Below are 20,408 nucleotides of genomic sequence, written 5' to 3' on the forward strand. Positions count from 1 at the left end.
GGAATGAGCGTGACCCGGCTGCGAAGAGGTCGAGCAGGGGACGTCCTTGCGTAGGCAGGGGTGACATGAGGACAGCCCGCAGCTGCGCCCCGCAGGCGTCGGGGTCACAGCCTCCCGCAGAGCCGGGGGTCGTGGGGAGGACCTGCTCACTCTGCGCCGGCTGCCCCGGGGGAAGCGGGGAAGGGGTGGCCCAGAGGAGGGGAATTTCCCCGGCTTTTTTCTCCAACAAACTCCTTGGCTTGTGCAATTAGAGAAATTTGTTTAACAAACTCCCGGGGGAGCGGAGCGGGAAGGTGGGGTGGCGCGCGGCCAGGGCGCTGCTCACACAGGCCCGCTCCCTCCCCGCCTGCGCCTTTGATCAGCAGCGCACTGCGCCGGGGGACGGGAGCCGTTCCCCCTGGCCAGGGCCACGCTGTGCCACGGAAGTGCCCCGGCCCCTGCGGACACGCTGCCCGTGGCAACCCCTTGCAGTGCGTCCCCTCAAGTGCTGCTTCGCAGCCCCCTCCGCTCATCACCCCCATTCCCATCGCCCCCGTTCTCGCCGGGGTGGCACGACCCTGGCACCCTGCCACGCTCAGCCTCCAGCCTCGCGGGCCACAGGTGCGCACACGTGTGTGCCCCACCGTGCCCGTGCGCGGCGCAGGCTCCGGGCGCGCACTCGCCCTCTCGCTCCCGCTCTCTTTCTCATGCGATGCCATTTCCATCAAAAACCCTTTACTCGGCACTTTTCCCCTCATTGGTATTCACGCCGCGCGCTCGCTGTCCTGGCGCACAGGTTACTAAAGGAGATTTTGCGGCGCAGCGTGGCGGGGGTCACATTTCAGCCCGCGCCGTCTCGCTTTCCCAAATCGCTGGGCAGCAGCCAGGGCCGGTGGGAGGGGGTGCAGGATCCGACACATCACAGCTCCCGCCAGGCAACCGTGGGACCAAGCGGCCTCGTCGCCTGTGGCAGCGGGGCGAGGCGGGCTGGCGGCGGCGGCTCTGCAGCACACAGTGATGGGTGGCTCCCTGGGGACAGCCAGCAGGTCACCGGCGCTCGCCGTCCTCCCCGCAGCCCCACGTGCCTGTGCAGTGTGGGAGCAGATGGAAAAGGGGGTCTGAGCAGAGAGGGGGGCACACACTTGGTGTTGCCACGAGCCGCCAGCACCCAGATGAGCCCTGGGTGACATCCACCGTGCCCCTGGCGGGACTGTACGCCCAGGATGGAATCCTAGGGGAAGGAGGGAGCAGTGGGGCCTCTCCTTTTCAGGGCTGGTTTGGGGAAAGGGGAAATGTCTGGGTGGAAAATCAACATTTCTCCCTCATGGGCTTTTTTTTCTTTTCCTTTGAAAGCAAAAATATTTCTTGGTTTTTCGTGATCAGAAACATGTTGGGGGTTTTTTTTGGACAACAGCCGGTCAAATACCGTTTCCCCGTGAAGGGAATGCAGGGGCCCTTTGCAAGGAGAGCGAGAGCCTTCTTAAAAAACAAGATAAAACCACCAGTTAAAAAAAAAAAATCCACCTGGCTATGGACTTGAATAAGCTCCCAGGGAAGAGGGGTCAGCAGGAGGGCCGGATCCCGGTGTTCCCGTGCCAGGCAGTGCTGCTGGAGCGGTGGCGGTGGTGGGGAGGGCAACGTCCACGGCAGGCAGCCCGAAGCCCAGACCTGGGGATTTCGCCCAAAAGCTGCTCAGCACTGGCTGCTGGCCGGGGAAGGAGGATTAATGCGCTTTTAGAGCAGTGGTGAGTTAACCGAGAAATCAATCCTTGGCAGTGGCTGGCCCCAGGTCCCCCAGCATGTGAGCGCTGCCGCACCTGAGCCACGGGATCCTTTCCCAGCTCCTCTCCAGGACTTGGGAAGCTCCGGGTCTTGGCGGCCGGCGCAGGGCGTTGGGTCCCGGCCAAGCTGGCACAGAGCGCCCGGCCGCGGGGGATGCCTGCCCAGGGCCGACGTGACGGATGGCGAGCCCAGCCGCCCGCCCGGGTGCGAGCCAGGCCCTGGGATGCCCGGGGGTACCCTGTGCATCCCCTCCCTGCAGCTGGCACATCCCAGGAGTCTGCACACCCTCCTCGAGGGTGAGATCTCAGGGTGTCTGGCTGCCAGGGCAGGGAGGGAAACTGAGCTCAGGCTTTTGTCTGCACCAATTTGGTGCATCCAAAAGAACTTTGGTACCGAAAATCCATGAGGATTTGGCACTGGGCACTCCTGGCCCACCATGAAGCTTTGCCCCACTCAGACTCAGCCCCACTGGCAGCCCTCAGCCATGCTGTGGGGACGTCATCAGCAATGCCACATGATCCTGGCAGGGCTCAGCACCCACTGATGCCCTGGCTGCTCCCATCGCCTTCGCCACCCTGCCTCGACCTGCCCGGCACACCCCAAGGTGCTGTGGGAGAAATCCTCTCCCCATGGGTCCCTAAGGAGCACATCCCTGCCACCCCAGGGCCCTGCCTGCACTTCCCAGCTTGGGTGCAAGGACTGATGGGGACAGGAGCCCCCCCAGCCCCCTCCCAGGGGCAGCCATCCCCCTCAGAGATGCTCAGTGCTGGCACTGCCATCCCTGCGCAGAGGAGCCACAGCACGGCCGGGGGTGGCAGGCAGCGTGCCAGCCTCACAGGGAGGGATTTTGCCTCCCCCACAACTCTCCTTCCCCTCCAGTGAGGGACTCTGGGGATGCTCCCCATCACCGTCACCATCCCCGTCCTGCCACCAAGGGCTTGGCTTGTGGCTAGAACAGGTGCAGGCACAACGGGAGTGATGGGGGGACAATGGGCACCCCTTGGGCTGCAGGGAAGTGTCCAGGGGCCAGGCACAGGGATGGCTGGCACAGGCAGCATCGGGCAAGGAAGGCTGGTGAGCAAACAGGGCAAGCTGTCCTTGTCCCAGGGCCGTTCCGGAGCCCTGCCTTGCAGGGACCTGCCTCCACCACCTCCAAAGGTGGGAGACACTGTCCTTCCCTTTCCCTGTGAGTCCCAAATCCCTGTTCGGGGCCTCCCCGCCATGCACAGCCCTGTGTCGGGACAGATCCCTTGGTGCCACCGTGGCAGTTCTCCCCTGGGCTCTTGAGCTCCCCATTCCAGGGCTGCCCAGGGCTCCTTGGGGAGCCGCCTTTCTCGCTCTTTGCTGTGCCTTGATAAGGGCAGCGTGGCTGGCTGGGCTGGCCCTTGCCATGGTTCCTCTGCCCAGCGAGCCTTGCCATGCCAGCACTGCCCTGGCCACAGCCACCCCTGCAAGGGGGGAAAACCGCCGGGTCAAAACAGGATCAGGCTACGGCTCCCAGCATCCATTCCCAGCCCTCCCAGGCTCAGGGGAATAGAAAAGCACCAAAGGGAGCTATTCCCAACTGCTCCAAGAGCTCCGGGCAGTGCTCTGGGCTCTGGCAGCTGGGCTTTGTTCAGCAGTCTGCAAAGGCGTGCGCACACCCGCAGCGCTGGCCACGCGGTGGGATCACTCCCTGCCCTGGCACGGAGGGAACTGCGGGCACGAGGGACCTGAACCACGGTCAGGGAGGGAACCGTGGGCAGGGCAAAGCTGCCCAGGGAGGGGAGGAATCGGCAGGTACCTCGGAAAGGGGTGGCTGATTTACTGCACAAGGCCCCAGACAAGTTCAAGGTGATGAGGGGGAGAGCAGCACAGCGTGAGCGCCGGCCAGCAGCCCCTCATGCAGCTGGCTTTATCCCATCCACCTCCCCGCATGCCCACTCCAGCCCTCCGATCCAGCTTCAGAAACCTCACTGAAAACAGGATCTGTGTTTCCCGGGCGAGGATTTAAGATGGGATCAGGCAGGAGCAGCGGGCACAAGCAGCGGGGCAGGGCTCGCCAGGGCAGGCGGGCACAGCGCGGCGGGCGCCGCGGGGAAAGCGAGGATCTCCCGAAGGTTGCATTTAAAGAACAGCCTCATTGTTTTTCCCAAACAATACTCAGCAGATGGGAGAATTGAAAGTGTGTTGCAACCTTCCCTCTCTTCCCCCGCCATGCCCGGCTTGCTGCTCCCATCCTTTGGCAGGCGATCTGAGCTCCCGGCTGGAAACCAGTTCGCCAGAGCTACTGGTGGAGGGGGCGAGCACCGGCGCTGAAAAATCCCGGCGCTTTTTGGGAAAGGGGCTTGCCAAAGGATGCCCCATGAGATGTGCCCAGCAGGCAGCTCCCTGCTCCAGCCACGTGCCTGGAGCAGTGGTGGCAGCCGAGTGATGTCTGGAGCCCGGTTGTGGCTGGAGAGAGGTGGGATCCCCTCGGATGCCTGGAGATGTGGCTGTGACCGTGCCACGTGGCTGCAACGCCTCTGGCAGCCCAGCTCCATCCCCAGGCCCTGAGCTGTGCCAGTTCGCCGGTACCGAGGTTTGTGCCAGGCCAGCTTAGCCAGGCGCTCCCCTCGGATCCTGAGCCACTGACAATGGCACACGCAGGGGTCCGTGCCCGGCCGCCGGCTCTCGGTCAGGCAGCGCGGGTGCATTGCCTTTGCCAACCCAAAATCAGCTCTGCACCCCTAGTATGGAGCCTGGGAGAGGGAAGAGGGTCTCTGACCAGACCCTGACGGGATGCCTGGCTTCCAACATTACAGCTGCCTTGGAGGCTGGTGCCCATCTCACCTCGTTCCTATCCTGCAGGTACCAGGGTGGGGGGCTGAGGGTGTGCTGGGGGTACTGCCAGGTGCCAGGCACGAGCCAGAGATGTAGGAGCATCACAAGTCACAAAATTTGCAATATTCCCCCACCAGATGTATCCCAAATCTCCCCCCACTGCAGATCCAGATCCAGGAGCCAAGGATAACCGTTACGGCTTTGGAAATCCCTTCGGCTCTCAGCAGCAGCTCCCAGGGGACACACGTGCAGGTCCCTGGCAGGTGCTCAGCTCCAGGGTTATTTTGGAGCCGGGGCAGCCGGACACTGCCCCCTCCCTCGTCCCGCTTCCCCGTGGGCAGGGTGAGGCCTCGTGCGTGGCGGCGGTTCCGGTGCTGCTTCCCTGCTAATCTAGGCAGCTCCCTCTTGACTTCCCGGCCTGTCCCTGAGGGGGACAGAGGTGAGCTGCGGGAGCGGGAGGAAGTCCCCAAGCAGGGACACAGAGCTGAGGAGGGCACAAAGCCACCCTTCTTGCCTGACGGGAGACACGGCCGAGGCCGTGGCCAGGAGCGTGTCACGGGCGATGCCTTTGCCAGGGCTATTTTGGTGCCGCCGGGCTCTCCAGCTCGGGCCTGTTCCGGCTGGGAAGGGCGCCCGCCTGAGGGGTCGCCGGGGTCCCAGCGGCCGCGCCGGGCTCCAGGGGCTGGCAGCGGTGGTGGTGCGGAGATGCGCAAAGGCCGAGGCAGGGCGGCTCCCGCGCACGTTCCAATGTATCCACATCACCATCCGCAGCTCCCGAGCCCGGGCGAGCCTGCCCGCCGCGCGGGTGGGATGGGAACGGCAGCGGGAATGGCTGGGCTGGCGGCGGGGGACGACGGCTGGTCCCATCCGAGCCGGGCTGGATCGGAGCTGAGGCCGTGTCAGGGTGAGGGGGAGGACACCAGAGCCTTCCCCGAGCGCAGGCAGTGGGGCAGAGGATCCGTGGAGGAAAAACCAGCTCCCCTCCGTCGGCCAGGAGGAGTGCTGGGAACAGCACGGGTTTGTGAAGAGAAGGGCTCCTGCCAGCCCCGGCCCGGCCAGCGACCGCACGGCTTCCCACATCACACCAGCACTGTGAGCTGGCAACAACAGGCGCTGCCAACCCAGCACCAGCTGGAGACTGGGAGGGTTGGGAGGTGGTGGGACCCCTGGGAGGGATGGAGTCAGGGTGGGGAAGGTGGGATGGCAAGGAACGGGAAAAAAAGGAACGAAAAAAGAGAAAAAAAAAAGAAAAAAGAAAAAAGGAAAAAAGAAAAAAGCAAGGAAGAAAAGAGCAAGAAAGAAAAAAAGAAAAAAAGGAAGGGAAAAATGAAAAAGAAAAATAAGAAGGGAAAAAAGAAAAAATGCAAATAAAAAATAGAAAGAGAAAAGGAAATAAAAAGAGAAGGAAAACATAGAAGAACCAAAAAAAAAAAGAGAAAAAGAAAGACAGAGAAGAAAATAAGCCAGATTGAGGTGTGACCCTTGCCAAGTCAACCACACGACAGGGAGCACCACCTCAGGGTCATCTGAGCAGCCCTGGTGCTGCCCACCCTGCCCCTGCCCGTGCCCTCACCAGCCTCACGCTGCGTCCGGGCAGAGCTGGGGCCGGACCCCGCACTGCCCCCTCACTTCACAGTGCCACGAGGGGACCCCCACGGACCCCCACGGGCAGCGGAGCCCAAGCCCCCGAGGTGGAGCCAGACCCAGCCCGCAGCTCCGGCCCAAGGGAGGGCATCTGGCAGGAGGGAGTCTGGCACGGGCAGGGGGGTCCTGCAGCAGCACCCCCTGCCCACAGCAGAGCCCTCGTGGAGTGCAGCACGAGGCCAGGCCCGGAGCGGGCAGTGGCTGCCAGCAGGGAAGAGGTTACAAGGCGGGGAAAGCTGCCTGCTCAATAATTAAATAAATATCAGCGATCAATAAGCACAATGCAAAGGCAGAGCCGCAGTGGTCGTGCTGTGGGCAAGGGGGGGGTTCCTGAATCTCCCCCCTGTGGCCATACCGGCTGTTGGGGGGAGATTTCGGGGACGCCTCGCTCGCCTGCACCGTGGGCCCTGGCACGGCCACCCTGCCGCGTGCCGCCAGACCATGGTGGTGTGGCCTGGGGTGACACCAGTGTCCCCCCGCAGGGCTCGGGGCTCACCCTCGTCACCCTGACACCTCGGTGGGGACTGGCATCGCCCCTCACCTCGGATACCGAGAGGGTGCCCCCCACATCCTGCCGCGTACGACCCCCCCTGCCCTCTCGCCCGCCAGCGCGGCGTGGCACGGCCGGGTGCACATTGTCCCAAACTTGGAGGATTTTGAACAAAAAGCCTGTGTCCCCCCCACCCCTTGCACCCCACCATGTGCAGCTAGGCTGGGGGGGGGGAAGGAAAAGTTTCACGCTACGCAAGAGGCAGCACGGCCGAGCCCGAGCCTGCAGCGCCGAGCCCCCCCCCCGGCTCCCCGAACCCACCGAGGACCCCCTGCACCCCACGGTGTCCCCCCTCGCCCCCAAAGCCGGCGGCTTCCCCGCACCACCCACCTCTGGGCGCAGCGAACAAAAAATAAAACCCAAACCACAACGCAATCTTCCAACCCCCCCACGCCCCAAGTGAAAGTGAAGGCTGAAAAAACCCAAAAAGCACCAGAAACACCATAAAAAAACCCTGCAAAAGGCGAAGGAGGGGGACAAGAGGGGAACGCGGCTCCTCTGAGCAGCCCTGCACGGCCCCAACCCGCCTTTCTCTGTTATGATTATTTTTAGGGAGGGGGGTGTTGCTTTTTCTTGGGTTTTCTTGTTTTTTTCTTATTTTTTTTGTATTGCAACTGTTAAAGTCTGTTGCGGCGAAAGGAGCAAATTGGGGGGGGACGCGGGGGGGTCCCGGTTACCTGGGTCAGGCAGAGAGGAGACGAATACATCCCGAGCCGTGCTGGGAAAGTGCCTAATTGCAGGGCTGAGACTCGAGGCGTAAAAGTTACTGAGTCATTTCGGAGGCTGGAGCAGTCCGGGCGTTTTTTCTCTCTCTCTCCTCCGGAGCGGCTCTGCGGGGCCCGGGGGGGGGGCAGCCGGGCACGGGGGGGCGGCCCCGCGGGAGGGGGGGCCGAGGAGGAAATAAAAAGATTCCAACTTCCACCCCCCCGCCAAAAAAAAAAAAAAAAAAAAAAAAAAAAAACCAACAAACCAAAACAAACCAACCCTAAAAAAAAAAAAATTTAAAAATAAAAAGCAAAATTTCCCCCCCCCCCCTTGGAAAATAAAGCTCTTTTTTGTTGTTGTTGTTGTTGTTTGTCTGGGGGTTTTGGGGGGGCGGTTTAAAGAGGCAGAAGGGTCATCCTCGCCCCGGGGGGGGTCGGGGGTCCGCACCCAGCCTGCAGGCACGGGCGGCGGGGAAGTTAGAAGGGAAGCGACTCCATCCGAGACCCGGGCAGCGGAGAGAGAGAGAGGAAAGAAAGAATGAGAAAATGAAAAAAAAAAAAAAAAAAAAAGTCGGAAAAAAAAAAAAGGGGCGAGGAATGAAGTGACGTTATGAAAAAAGCCCATCCCAAAATATTACATCCCATTTAAAGATGTAGGAACCCCCTTTGGCTCGCAGGGCCGAGGCGCTGCGGGGCGGGGGGGGGCGGAGGAGGGACGGGGCCCCCCTTGGGACAGCGAATCCCCCCTCGCCCCGGCGCGGCCAGCGCCGAGCGCGCCCGGCTTTGCGTGTTTTGGGGGTTTTATTTTTTATTTATTTTTTTTAACTCAACGGAGCCAATCCAGCGATGGGAGAGAAAAAACCCTGCAGATTCATGTGCAACTTCTGGGCAGCGGCCCCGGCGCGGGGGGGGGGGGAGGGCAGTGGTGTTACCCCCCGCACCCAGCCCCGGGGCGCGGGGGCCGCCCCGCCGGCCCCGCGCTGCCCCCGCCGCACCGCGCTCATCCCGCGGAGACGCTCATTCCGCCCCCCTCCCCGCGTTATTTAACGACCGGCAGCATCGCGGTGCCACGGGGCGGGGGGAAAGCGCCACGGGCAGCCCCCCCCCCCCCATGGCCCCGGGGAGCCCCGCAACACCCCCCGCACAAAGAGAGCAGGAGATTAAAAATGCGGAGCCTGCGCCCGGCAAACTCCAAACCGCAAGTTCTCACTCCGCATCCCCCCGGCCCCGGCCGATCGCGGGCGCTAATGACGCTAATTAGAGAGCGCGCGGGGAGCGCCACGGGCGGAACACAAAGGGGATCCCCGGGCACCTCCCGGGCTGGGGGGGCCGCGCCCCGCTCCCCTCCCGCACCGGGGGTCGCCGCTCCCTTCAAGGACCTGGCCCGCAGCGCGGCCGCTCCCGGCGCGGGGCCGCGGCTCCAGCGCTGCCTCTCTGCCCCCCAAAAAGAAGAAAACCGCTTTTTTTGGCCTTTTTTTTTTTTTACCCCTTCTGTGGGGACGAGCCCCCGCAGCGCCTCTCCCCGCACAACTGATTTTCACTCTCAACTTCTGCCGGCCCCCGCGGCCAATCCCCGCCGGGGGTTGGGGTTCACCCCGCACACTCCCCCCGCAGGGACATCCCCGTCCCCGCGGGATGCGGCGGCTCCGCGCAAACTTGGCCGGGCGGGCCCGCTCCCCGCATCCCGCATCCTCCGGGGCGGCTCGGGCCGCGCCGCCGCGCTACCGCCGTGGCCTGGCAGGGGGAGAAGCGGGAGAAGCCCCGCACAGCGGGGCCAGGGGAAATGTTTTTATTCTCACATCGAGGACGGTGATTCCCCCCCTCCCTCCCCGGTACGGGCAGGGCGGCCCCGCGCAGCGCGGACTTGAGCGCGACCCTCCCGGGCGTCACTTCCAAGTTCAAGTCGGTGCGGCTGGCGGCCTCTCCGCCCCTTTTTTAGCGGCCATTTTCAGCTCCATCCAGCCCTCCGCGGGCTGCGGAGGCTCCCCCCGCGCCGCGCCGCGACCTCCCCGCCGGGCGGCTCCCGCCGCCGCCTCCGCCCCCCGGTACCGCGGGGCGGGTGGGCAGGGGGAGGAGAGACGGCGGCAGCTTCCCCCCGCCCGCCCCCGCCGCCCCGCGCCCCCCCCGCCCTGACACCGTATTAAACTCGCCCCGCCGCCCCCTCCCCGGCAGCAACTTTTGCTCGTGGGGGCACCCGCAAACACACGCACACGGGGGGGGGGGGTGAAGGGGAGAGGGGGGAAGTAGAAGAGAAAACGAAAGTGTCATGGGACCTACCATCGCCAAGTGCAATTAACGGGCTCCAAGTTGCTGCGAAGCGCAAAGCAAAGAGGATGGATGGGCTGGTTTGGGATTTTGGTCTAAAACGTGTGTTTTCCACCGCGCCGAAGGAGGAGAAAAAAAAAAACCGCTGCCCCGCGAAAGAATTAAAAAATTAAAAACCCAATAATAATAACAATAATAACAATGATGGTAATTATAATAAAAGTCCTCCGAGGCCAGCGGCAGAGCACAGTGTCCCCCGCGGGCGGTCACCCTCGCTCCGGCTCCGTCGCGCTGCCGGGGGCCATGCTCCGGGCGGGGGGCCGGGCTGCGGGGCGGGGGGCGCGGGGCGGCGGTGACGGGCGGCGGGAGCGCGGGGCCCGCGCCCGGCCCGGCCTTATGCGCTGCGGGGGTGGCGGGGCAGGGGGATGGCGGGGGGGGTGCGATGGGTATTTTTGGAAGGCAAGCAAAAATAATATTTTCTAAAAATTAAAAAAAAAAAAAAATTAAAAAAAAATAAAAATAAAGCCCGGGAGCGGGGCGGGCGGGCGGCGCCTACGGCAGAGCAGCGCGGGCATCCCCCCCGCGCCCCCCCGGCGCAGCCCCACTCCGGCCGGGCACGGCTCCTCCTCGCAGCCCGCAGCGCCCCGGCCCCATCGCCGCCGCCCCCGCCTCCTCCTCCTCCTCCTCTGCCTCCTCCCTTCGCCCGGGGCACCGGCGGCGTTGCGGCGGGGACGCTCCCGGTGCGGGGGCGGGGAGGGAGGAGGAGGAGGAGGAGGGAGAGAAGGAGGTGGAGGAGGAGGAGGAAGGCTCCGGCCCCGCTCGCCCGGCAGCGCGACGGCGGCCCCCGGATGGTGCGGGTAGGTGGCGGGGGCTGCGGCGCGGCCCCCCCGGGGCCGGCTGGCTGCGGGGCCGCCCCTCCGGCCCTGCCCGGCGCGGGGGGGGCGCTGGGGGGGGCGCGGCCCCGGTGCGGAGCTACCGCAGCGCGGGGAGGAGCCGCGGGCAGCGCCGGGCCCACCGCCCGCCCCCGCCCCGGGCATCCCCCGGGCACCCCCGGCCCCGCGCAGCCCTGGCCGCCAGCCCCCAGCCCGGGCATCCCCTGGGCACGCACGGCCCCGGCCCCGGCCCCGGCCCCGGCCCCGGCCCCGCGCCGCGGACACTCGCCCTCACCCCCATCCCCGACGCACGGACGCCCCTCGCCACCCCCGGTGCGGACACCCCCCGGTCACCCCGATCCCCCGGGTACGGACACTCCGCTGGTCACCCCAATCCCCTGGTTGCGGACACCCTGGCGGTCACCCCGATGCCCCAGGTGTGGACACCCCCGTGGTCAGTCCCTGCCACCCCTATTCCCGGAGGCAGAAGCCCCCCTATGTCAGCCCCGCGCCACCCCCACCCCCGGGTGTAGACACCTGCCCTGGTCACCCTCCTTGCCACCCCCCTGTCCCTGGGGGCAGACACCCCCCCGGCTGTGTCACCCCCCGACTCCAGCCCTCTCGAGCATCCTCCATCCCTGCCCCTCCATCCCCTGCAGGGTTCCCCACCCATCCCTGCTCCCCCAGCCTTCCCTTCACCCCTTCCCCAGAAACACCCCCGGATTCCCCCCCCCATCTCTTAAAGCCAGAGGCCTCTTTGCGGCCGGGGCTGGGGGGTTTGGGGGCTTTGCCCCCTCCCCAGTCCCGCTCAAAAGTTGGCAGCGACTCAGGCACTGGGTTTGGTCCGGGACCGGCGAAGGGCGTGTGTGGGGGGAGAGCGATTCCCTCCTTTCTATTGACCCCTTTTGTGTCTGGACCTGGATTTTTAACCCTTGTTATCGAGTAATCCTTTAATCTCTTAATCCTTTCAAATAACCATATTTTTCTACAGGAAGGCAAGAAAAATTAGATATTTTTTCAGTTTGCTGAGGGCCGAAGCGTGCACCATGTGCCTGGATTTTTCGGCACGCTCCGTAGTCCTGAACAAACAGGAACATAATCTCTGTCTGCCTTGAGCTCAAATGGTTTCAATGTGATAAATAATATGCTAAATAATTTATTATATATTTAAAAAATAAAATTAAAGCAAACTACTCAGTCATTCCACTAGTTTTTATTCCATGATTTTCTCCCTCTTTTTTATATTTTTTTTTTTTGGGGGGGGTACTCTGAGCCTGATCATTTTTACAAGGGCTCAGCTCAAATTTAGCAGGGATTTTGGATACACTGGAGGTTTATTTTGTCCATCCCCCGTATCCCCTTTGCCTGCTAAACCCGCCACATGCATACCAAGATACTGGATGTTAATTTGTACGTTCACAGGGTATTGTATTATCCTGTATATATCTATATTCTATACGTGCATATATTTACTGAGTTATTTGTCAGACACAAGTACGGCCATCGGCCTTATGGAAATGAGATCTAATTTTATTCCAGCTGTCTATAAAAAAAAAAAAAAGAAAAATTCTTTAAATTTAAAACCTCAAGAACTTTTTTCTTTTAGGGTTTTTTTTTTTTAATCACCATCTGCTCCCCCCAAAAAAGCCACTTCCCTGTTTTAAAGCTGAAAAAAAAAAAAGGCTGAAATGAGCAGTTCCCTCGCCTCGTCCCAGCTCCAGAAGCCTCGAGGAATGTAAACTCGGCGGTAACTCCGCTCGCAGAGCACAGTTTGCATTTTCTGCCCGGCCCCGAGCGCGATACGGCGCAAAAATAAACCCTGGGAAGAATTTGCCAATTTTTAACCGCTTCCAAGGCCGCCGTGGTGCCCGCTGGCAGCTCCCTCTCTCCTGCCAGGGTTTTATTTTTCTCCAGTGATTCCTCGTCTCCCCTAGCCCGGCGTGTTTTGGGGGGAACGTGGATATTTGGGTTCAGTCCGTGGGAGATTGCCCGGCCGTGCCAGGCTGGTGGTGCCAGGGCAGGCGAAGAGGGAAAATGGGAGAGAAAGAGCAGGGCTGGGATTTTAGTTTCCCTTCTGCGAGGCCCTGGTGTGCAGGGTGATGGGGAAGGGGTTATTTATTTCTTAATGATAAAGAAGTTCTTTATTTATTATAAATAATCATTTCTATTTATTTATAATAAATAAACAACTGCCGTAGTTATTTATTTTTGTAATGCTGTTAAAAGTATTTCCTGGGTGATTCAAAGCTGGGGCTGAAGGGCTGCTGCCCTTGGTTTTGAGACATCCCCGTGGGCTTCCACACCTTGTGTCCCCCCAAATTCATCCTGCAGTCTGTCCTCCCAAACTGATCCCATTTCTCCTCTGTCAGCGGGGACTCATCAGCACCGGCCGAGGGTGGAAGTAATTTCAGTGCAGTGAGTGGCACCTGTCCCCTGGCACTGGCAGGGCCAGAGGCAGAGCAAAGGGCACCCCAGATCCTGACTCCTCATCTGGAGGGTCACCCAGCCCCGGGGGTGCTGCAGGATTTGGGGTGCCATGGGCTGTGCTGCCCATGGGGCCGGAGAGCTGCCACCAAACCCTGCAGCAACCGTCCCCACTCCCCCCTGTTCACTGCAGCCCCCTCAGCCTGAACCCCAATTCCTAGTGTAAATCCCAGGAAGAAAAAGACTAAAAATACAAAAATCCTGATTTTTTTTGTGTTTCCAGGCTGCCTGTAAATGGCGTTTTGAGGATGGGGGTGGAATCCAAACCCAATTTAATTTTCCCATGCAGGCCATCCCTGCTGCCTCAAATAAAACAAGAAGTGTGGGGCGGATTTGGGGCGCAGTTCTGTTTCTCCAAGTGGTTTTTCGCAAGCATTAAAGCCCGGAGGTGGAAGCTGAGTTACCCCGATTCCAGGGAGTGGCTGGATCAGGCCCTTTGTTCATTCCTTGGGTTTTTATCCCGGCCTGTTCGTGGGCTCACGACTCCCCGTCTATAAAACCAGTGCTTGGAACAAGTGGAAAATTGTGGGGCCCCCCCTCAAAGCTGGATTTTATTTCTAAAGGGCATTTCATGGTTGATTTGTGCTGCTAAGACACCTCGATGCCAACTTTTGGGCTCAGCCAAGGGGGTGCAGATACCCGCGGAGCAGCACAGGGCTGGATGCCCCCCCATCGCCACGGGGAAACATCCCCCAGCCTCATTAACCCTTTTCTTGGGCTCATTTTTAGCATTTTTGCAGGGCTTTTTCCAAGGTCCCATTCTACTGGGTGCAACGGCACGGCCGAGCCACGTCCCTCTCTGGAAAGAGGGAGAGAAAGGGAAATAATCCATGTTGGGATAGTTTTGTTGCTGCCTTTCTTTGCTTTTAAAATAACTTTTAAGGAGAATATTCTGGTTTTGACCAGAATTTATTTACTTTATTCCTGCATATGGCTCTTGGCCTGGGTCCCAAACAGGCAGAGGTCTGGCCTGGCTCGATTCAAAGCCAAAACGTGCAATGAAAAGAGATTTTTTTTCCCTCTTTTCTCTTTCTTTCTAAAGCAGGTTTTTAACTAGTCAAATTGTTGCTGATGAGGGGGGGATTTCAGCTTAAAAATTGCTAGCAGATTTCAGGGAATTATTTTGCAGGAATTTCAAGGGGTTTTAGGATTTTTGCTGTGGCTTTTTATTGGTTTTTTTGGCTGCAAGTTAAATGTAAAAAAAAAAAAAAAGAATCCCCAATTTTCCCCCCCAGTCTGTATTTTCTACATCATCTCAAACATCGCCTTTTCCCCCCGGGATATGTTGGAAGCCAGCCCTCAAAGAGCTTGTGGAGCCCTCTCCCCGCTCTCACACCGCTCGGCAAAGGGAACCGTGACCTTACCGGAGCAAATCTCCCCCAAAATGACCCTAAAGCTTGGTTTTACAGCAAAAAGGGGCTTTGGGGGGGGTTGCCAAATAGCTTCAAACACCACCACGGGGCCCATGGTGCTGCTGCTTTCCCTGCTCTGTGCGCTTGGGCCAGGACTTTTGCAGCCACGTGTGGATGGAGGCACCAGGAATTCTTGCAAACACCGAAATTTCACTCATTAAAAAAAACCCCTCCCAACAACAACCAAACCCCAAATGCAACCAGGAAATGTTTCCTCACTCGTTTGTTTTTTTTTTTTTTTCTTTGTCCGCAAAAAGACATAAATCAAATCTGGCCACTCTCCCAGGGCGGGTTTGTCGTGTTGGTGTTGGGGAATTTGGGGAAATTTCTGGAGTGGGAGGAATGGCCCCGACTCTTTGTTCGGGGCGTGTGAATCCCAGTTTGGTTTTTGTCCCCTCCCTGCAGACAGAGCTGGCAGAGGGGGGTCTCCATGTCACCGTCACACTGCCACGGCAGCCCCTCGGCCCCTGCAGCTCCGTTCTGGGAGCAGGAGCACCTCAGTGCCGTGACCCCGGTGACATCCTCGGCACAGGGCTGTGGCTCTGCACCACCACACTGAGCCCAGCAGTGCCCCAGTGCCAGGGGAGCCCCCCCAGAATGTTTCCGTGCCAAGGGGAGCAGCACCCAGGGGTGGGGGGAGCACAAAAATCCCCCCAAATATGGCTTTGCTGGAGGGGAGGGCGGAGGAGCAGGGAAGCTTTGGGGAGCTGAAAGTGAAAGTGGCGGGTGGTGGGTGCGGCGAGCGCAGTGAGGTTTTGGGGACCCAGCTGGCGCCCTGTCCCCTGCAGGGGGGGTTCAGTCCCCAGGAGCTGGGCCTGGGGCGGGCAAAAGCAGCCGGTGGTGGTGTTTTGGAGCCCCTACAGAAGCGGGAAGGAATCCTGGGGGAATTTTAATCAGTTGCCAAAGCAAACAGAAGCGCGGGGAGGTAACGAGGTACCTGCTCCCGCCGCCGGATCCAGCACCTCCGGCTCGGCCCCAGCCCCCTTCCCACGGTGTGTGCCGGGCCCAGCACTCCAGGGCACTGCCAGGGGCAAACACGCTGGCAGCAGCAATGGAAAACCACCACTACCCAGTTGCACCAGTTCAACACTGGGGCCAGGTGTGGGGTTCACACTCCCAGCACAGCCCTGGAGCCCAGCGCTGGCCCCGGACCCTCCAGCGGCCCTTAGATGAGGCCTTTGCTGTGGTAGGAAATGGTTTCTCCGAGGATTTTGTTTGCCAGAGGAGAAAACTGGGCTGGAATTTGCAAGAAGAAAGTTTGAAGGGAATGGCAAAGAATTATTATATTAGTTTTCCAGAAGGAGCTTCCAACTGTGCCGGAGCACAGCGACGTGTCCCGGAGCGACACAAACTGGGGGAATACCCAAAAGGGATTTTGGGGAAAGAGTCCCTTTCCCGGGAAAAGTTTGGCAACTCGCAGATTCCATTGCCAGCCTCTGTCTGCAGCTAAACCAATTACTGCAGACAAATTGTCATGGACGCTCGCCTCGCCGAGCTCTCGGCCGCACAAAGGGCTCGGCTTTCCCTCCTCGCCTTCCGTCCTCGCTCTCCCTCCTCGCCTTCCCTCCTCGCTTTCCCTCCTGGCCTTCCCTCCTCGCTTTCTCTCGTTTTCCCTCCCTTTCCCCCTTCCCTGCCACGATTTTATGAGAGAGGAAAATTACTCGGATGCTGAGCGTACTGTAAGTAATAAGGGCTTTGAAAATAGGCTCCTAATTAAAAATGATACCACCGCTCGTTTGTTTTTAAGCACATATTAAACTTTTTTTCCCTTCCCTGCTGCATTCAAATGTTGGGGTTGCTGGCTTGGGTCTTTTTTTGTGAAAACTGGCTTTCCGTGCCGTGATTCTGGTTTGATTTGATTCCCCCCTTCTGCCCCCCCGCCCCCCCGGGGTCTGCTTCGAATTAACGAAAGCCAAATCCAAGAAGCTGGAAAGGGATATTATAGAATTTTCCATGTCCTTATTATTTTTTTTATTAGCGGGACCAGGCAGCTCAGCAGAGCGGGGAGGGAAAATGGGGTTTGTGGTTGGGGGGGCTGCGTGAGGCACTGGTGGGGGGGCAGCGGCCCCCACCTGCAGCTCACGGACCATGGGCTTGGGGGGCTTGTGGCCAGAGTGTTTAGCACAGGCGCTTGAGGTGCACCAGGAGATGGGGTGTCCTGCCTGAATGTGGGGTTTGCAGGGTCACCCACTCTGCAGCACCCCAGGGTGGTGGCGGGGAACCCCCAGAGCTGGCGTGGCACCCGCGCCGCAGTGTCCCGGCATGCACCAGCCTGGGCACATGGAGCAGGCGCCGAGGGATGCTGTGAACCTGCCGGAGGCTCCCTGGGGGATGTGGTGGCACTCAGGGGGTGTGGGTGCTGCTGGCTGTGACAGTGCCCCAAGGCCCAGGCATTGCCCCGCGGGCAGGTGCCCAGTGGGTGCTGCGAGACCCCGTGGGGTCAGTGCGCAGGGCCAGGCACCCTGTGCAGGGTGGAGGCCTTGGATAGCCCTGGGAAGGGGGTACAGGGGCTTTTTCATGGTCCTGGTCCAGCCTTGGCTCATAAAGCCCAAATTATGGCCGGGCCCAGGGCTGGGGGCTGCGCATTAACGAGCAGCGCGGGGACCAACAGCTCGGCTCCCCCACCTGCCCCGTGCCAGGGCGAGGGAGTTCGGTGGGTTTGGATTTGTTCCCTGCCTGTTTCGCACTCGGGGCACTCGGAGCAGGGCCTGGAGAGTTAACACCAGCCACGCCAGCTCTTGGCCGCCGGCACATGCTCTGCCCGGCCCTGAACCGCCGCCAGCTCCCGCTCCGGCAACAACAGCCCCCATTGTGTGCCAGGCGCCCTGCGCCAGCACCCAGCTGCCGCCCGGGCCGAGGGTGCAGCGCAGGGCCACAAGTGGACTTTGTATCCCCGCTTTGGGCTGCTGGGTGGTGCTTTTTCTTTTTTTTTTTTTTTTTTTTGGCTTCTTTTTTTTTTTTTTTTAATAGGAAGCAAGGAAAACAGGGCGTTCGGCTCCCGGCGTTTCGCCCAGCCGCTCTGCAGCGAGCCAGGAGGAAAATATTTTTTTAAAGACAATTGCTTGGCTCTTTTTTTGCCTTTTATTTTGCCTCTCTTTTTTTTTGCCTTTATTTTTCCTTTTATTTTGCCTTTCATTTTGCTTTTCATTTTGCTTTTTTGCCTTTCATTTTCCTTTTTTTTTTTTTTTGTCCTTTTGTTTTCTTTTTCTTTTTACTTTCCCCCTCTTTTTTCTCTCTTTTTTTTCCCTCCTGCTTTTCCCCCCCTTTTTCTGGTTTCTTGGGTCTCTCCCTATGGTGGCCCCGGATGCATCGCCTCCGAGGGGCTGTGTTTACCCAAGTGGCACCGTGTTTGTCACCGGGGCTGGCTTGCTCCGGTGTCTAAATCTGTGGTGGGAGGCACGTGACAGCGGGAGCAAACATCCTCCGCTGGCTGCCAGCGCCGGGGCTGCTCCTTCTCCCGTAGGATTGGGGCTGAAGCCTCCCAGCTGCTGCACTCGAACGCTGCCTTGGGGGCTCAGCCCAACCCTTCAGCTCTTTTGAGGTGAAGAAGGGGATCTGTGCTCCCGGGGCCCAAGGCAGGATGTGTCCCTGCTGTGCCATTCCCACGGAGTTGCAGGAGAATCACCAGGTCCCTCTGTGTTCCGAGCGGGGAAACCGAGGCACAGCTCCTTACTTGCAAGGGCAAATCAGACCCATGCGGGAGGATTTTCCTGAAGGTTTTTAAATCAACATTTGGGGCCTTTTGGGGTGAAGGCTGTTGCCGCGGCAGAGATAGGGGCTCTTGCACCGCACTCCTGGCTCCCGTGGCACTTTGGACGTGGGTGAGCTCTGCCCAAGGAGCATCCCTGGCTGAGCATGGCGGGTGGTGGGAAAGGTGCCCAGCCCAGGTGTGACAGCACGGAGCCCACGGGACCCGCAGGCTCTCACCGGAATGCCCGCGCTGGCACTCCCCACCTGCCCGGCCATCCTGGCTGTGCTCCCAGAGTGGGGAGGAGGGGGAAGGCAGCGTCACGGGCCGGGAAGCCGAGCCAAATCTCAGCCCAGTGATAATGTTGAACATTGATTTCTGTATTCCCCTTCCTCCGGCCTGGCAGGACTGTGGGGTGCACGGAGCCAACAGCTCCTGCAGCCGGAGCCTCCGTCGTGGGGCATCCTGCATCCGTGTGTGCCCTGCATCCCAGCCAGCTCTGAGGCCCAGACCTGCCAGGGGGAACTTCAAGGCAAGAAGAGCCTCCAAATAAAGGGTATTTTGGAGGAATGGAGGCACCATTTCTGAATCCAGGGTGGTTTTGGCTGAGAGCAGGCCCTTCTGGGTGCTCTGCTGTGTTCGTCGTGTGCCAAACTGAGTCCCGAATCCCAGCCCTGCCCTGGGCTCCAGATAACCTGGACACCCCAAACACCCCTGACACCCTTCAGACACGCCCATGCTGCACCTGTGTCTGACACCGAGATGGGAGCAGGGCTGTGGGGAGCACAGTGGAGTCTCTGGGCTCCAAAGTGTCTCAAAAATGTGGGTTTCAGGTCACATTCCCAAATCCCTGGAGAGGACCCTGCAGCCCCAGCCTGCCGCACAGAGCATTGGTCTCTCTGGCCTGGTGCATCCCAGAGCTGCCAAGGTGCTGGTGCAGGTGTCACCCTACTCCTGCCCCATCCTTCCACCAGCCATGGAGGGGCCACGGCAGCACTGGCACCCCAGAGCAGCCCTGCAGCACCATCAACCCAGCTCCAGCCTCGGAGCTGGGAAGTCTGTCCCGAAACCAGTCCGACTAGAATAACTGGGAAGGCAACTGTGGTTTCTTTTCAGGAAAAAAGAGATCTCGAAAAAGAACTGAAACTGTTTTCATTTGGACAAAAATATTCCTAGACATTTTTCCACATTTTGCCAGCAAGAAAGAGCATTTGCTTTTCATTTTTCAATGGAAACCCAGAGAAATGTAATTGAAAATGATGTTTTCCCTGAGAAAGAAGAAAAAGGCAATTACTGTTAAAAATCCATTTTGGTAAAAACAAAGCAACTTGGTGAAAGAAAACCCTTCCCAAACCAGGCCTGGCCTGTGCTGACACGGTTCCCCCCGAGCTCTCATCCCGCTGGGGGCTGCACGCCGGGACCGGCCGATGGCCACTGGTCATCCTGACTCCCTCGGGTCCGGAACGGCCGGGAGCCGGGAATGGCCGGGAGCCGGGAATGGTCGGGAGCCGGGACCGGCCTGACAGCGGGAGTGGGACACAGCAGGACACCCCCACCACGTCCCACCACGTCCCCGCAGCCCGCCTGCATTTTGGAACGGGGTGTGAAGCAAACATGAGACGACCTCAAACACTCAGTCCCATGGTGCTTTTTGGAATAGTGATAATTAAATTCAGACTTTTTTCCTTTCAAAATGCCCTGGAAAAATCCAATCACTTTGCAAATCAAAATAAGCATTTCCAATTAATCCTCTAACTTGAACCACATGGCTTTTAGGGAACGCGGTTGCACTCTGCTGAGACGCTATTTTTAAACCGGTGACGGCTCCGGCGATGTTCCGAGCGTGCTGCAGACAGGCACGGCACAGCCCAGGCCGCCGGGGGCTGCCGGAGGGAGCTCGGGGGCACTTTGTTCCCCTCCCTGTCCCCCAGGTGTGCAGGTGCTGCCCCGTGGCCAGCGCAAAGGCAGGTGACAACTCTTGCTGAACACCCGGTGGCTGCAGGGACACAGCTTGAGGCTTCCTGAGTTCAGCCTTCCCCCTCCGACGGTTGTGGCCATTGTTGCAGAGGAGCAGCCACAACCTCCTGCTCCCTCCAGCCAAGGGGTCCCAGCAGCAGCACCCCCAAATTCCTCCCCTGGGGGCTGAGGCTGCACAAACTCATCACAGGCTGGCTGGGCACCGGGGCTGTGCCGGGGACAGGGGTGGTTCGGGGGTGTGAGGACAGT

At 59.9% G+C, this 20,408-nt stretch overlaps 1 protein-coding gene across 5 annotated transcripts in view; it reads right to left on the bottom strand.

Annotated features, from left to right (window-relative positions):
• Positions 1–10,044, bottom strand: part of NFIC (nuclear factor I C) — a 42,939-nt gene extending 32,895 nt beyond the window's left edge. For 2 of the 5 annotated variants that reach the window (XM_032092560.1, XM_032092556.1), the window contains exon 1: positions 7,435–7,631. In XM_032092560.1, coding sequence (XP_031948451.1) covers positions 7,435–7,464 — 30 coding nt within the window. In that variant the 5' untranslated portion in view covers positions 7,465–7,631. Of the gene's footprint in view, positions 1–7,434; positions 7,633–9,738 lie in introns of those variants that run through there. The other 3 variants (XM_032092557.1, XM_032092558.1, XM_032092559.1) reach the window with 3 other exon arrangements.
• Positions 10,045–20,408: the final 10,364 nt, after the last annotated feature.

This window comes from Corvus moneduloides, chromosome 28 (assembly GCF_009650955.1).
Source record: "Corvus moneduloides isolate bCorMon1 chromosome 28, bCorMon1.pri, whole genome shotgun sequence".
Lineage (NCBI taxonomy): Eukaryota > Metazoa > Chordata > Aves > Passeriformes > Corvidae > Corvus > Corvus moneduloides.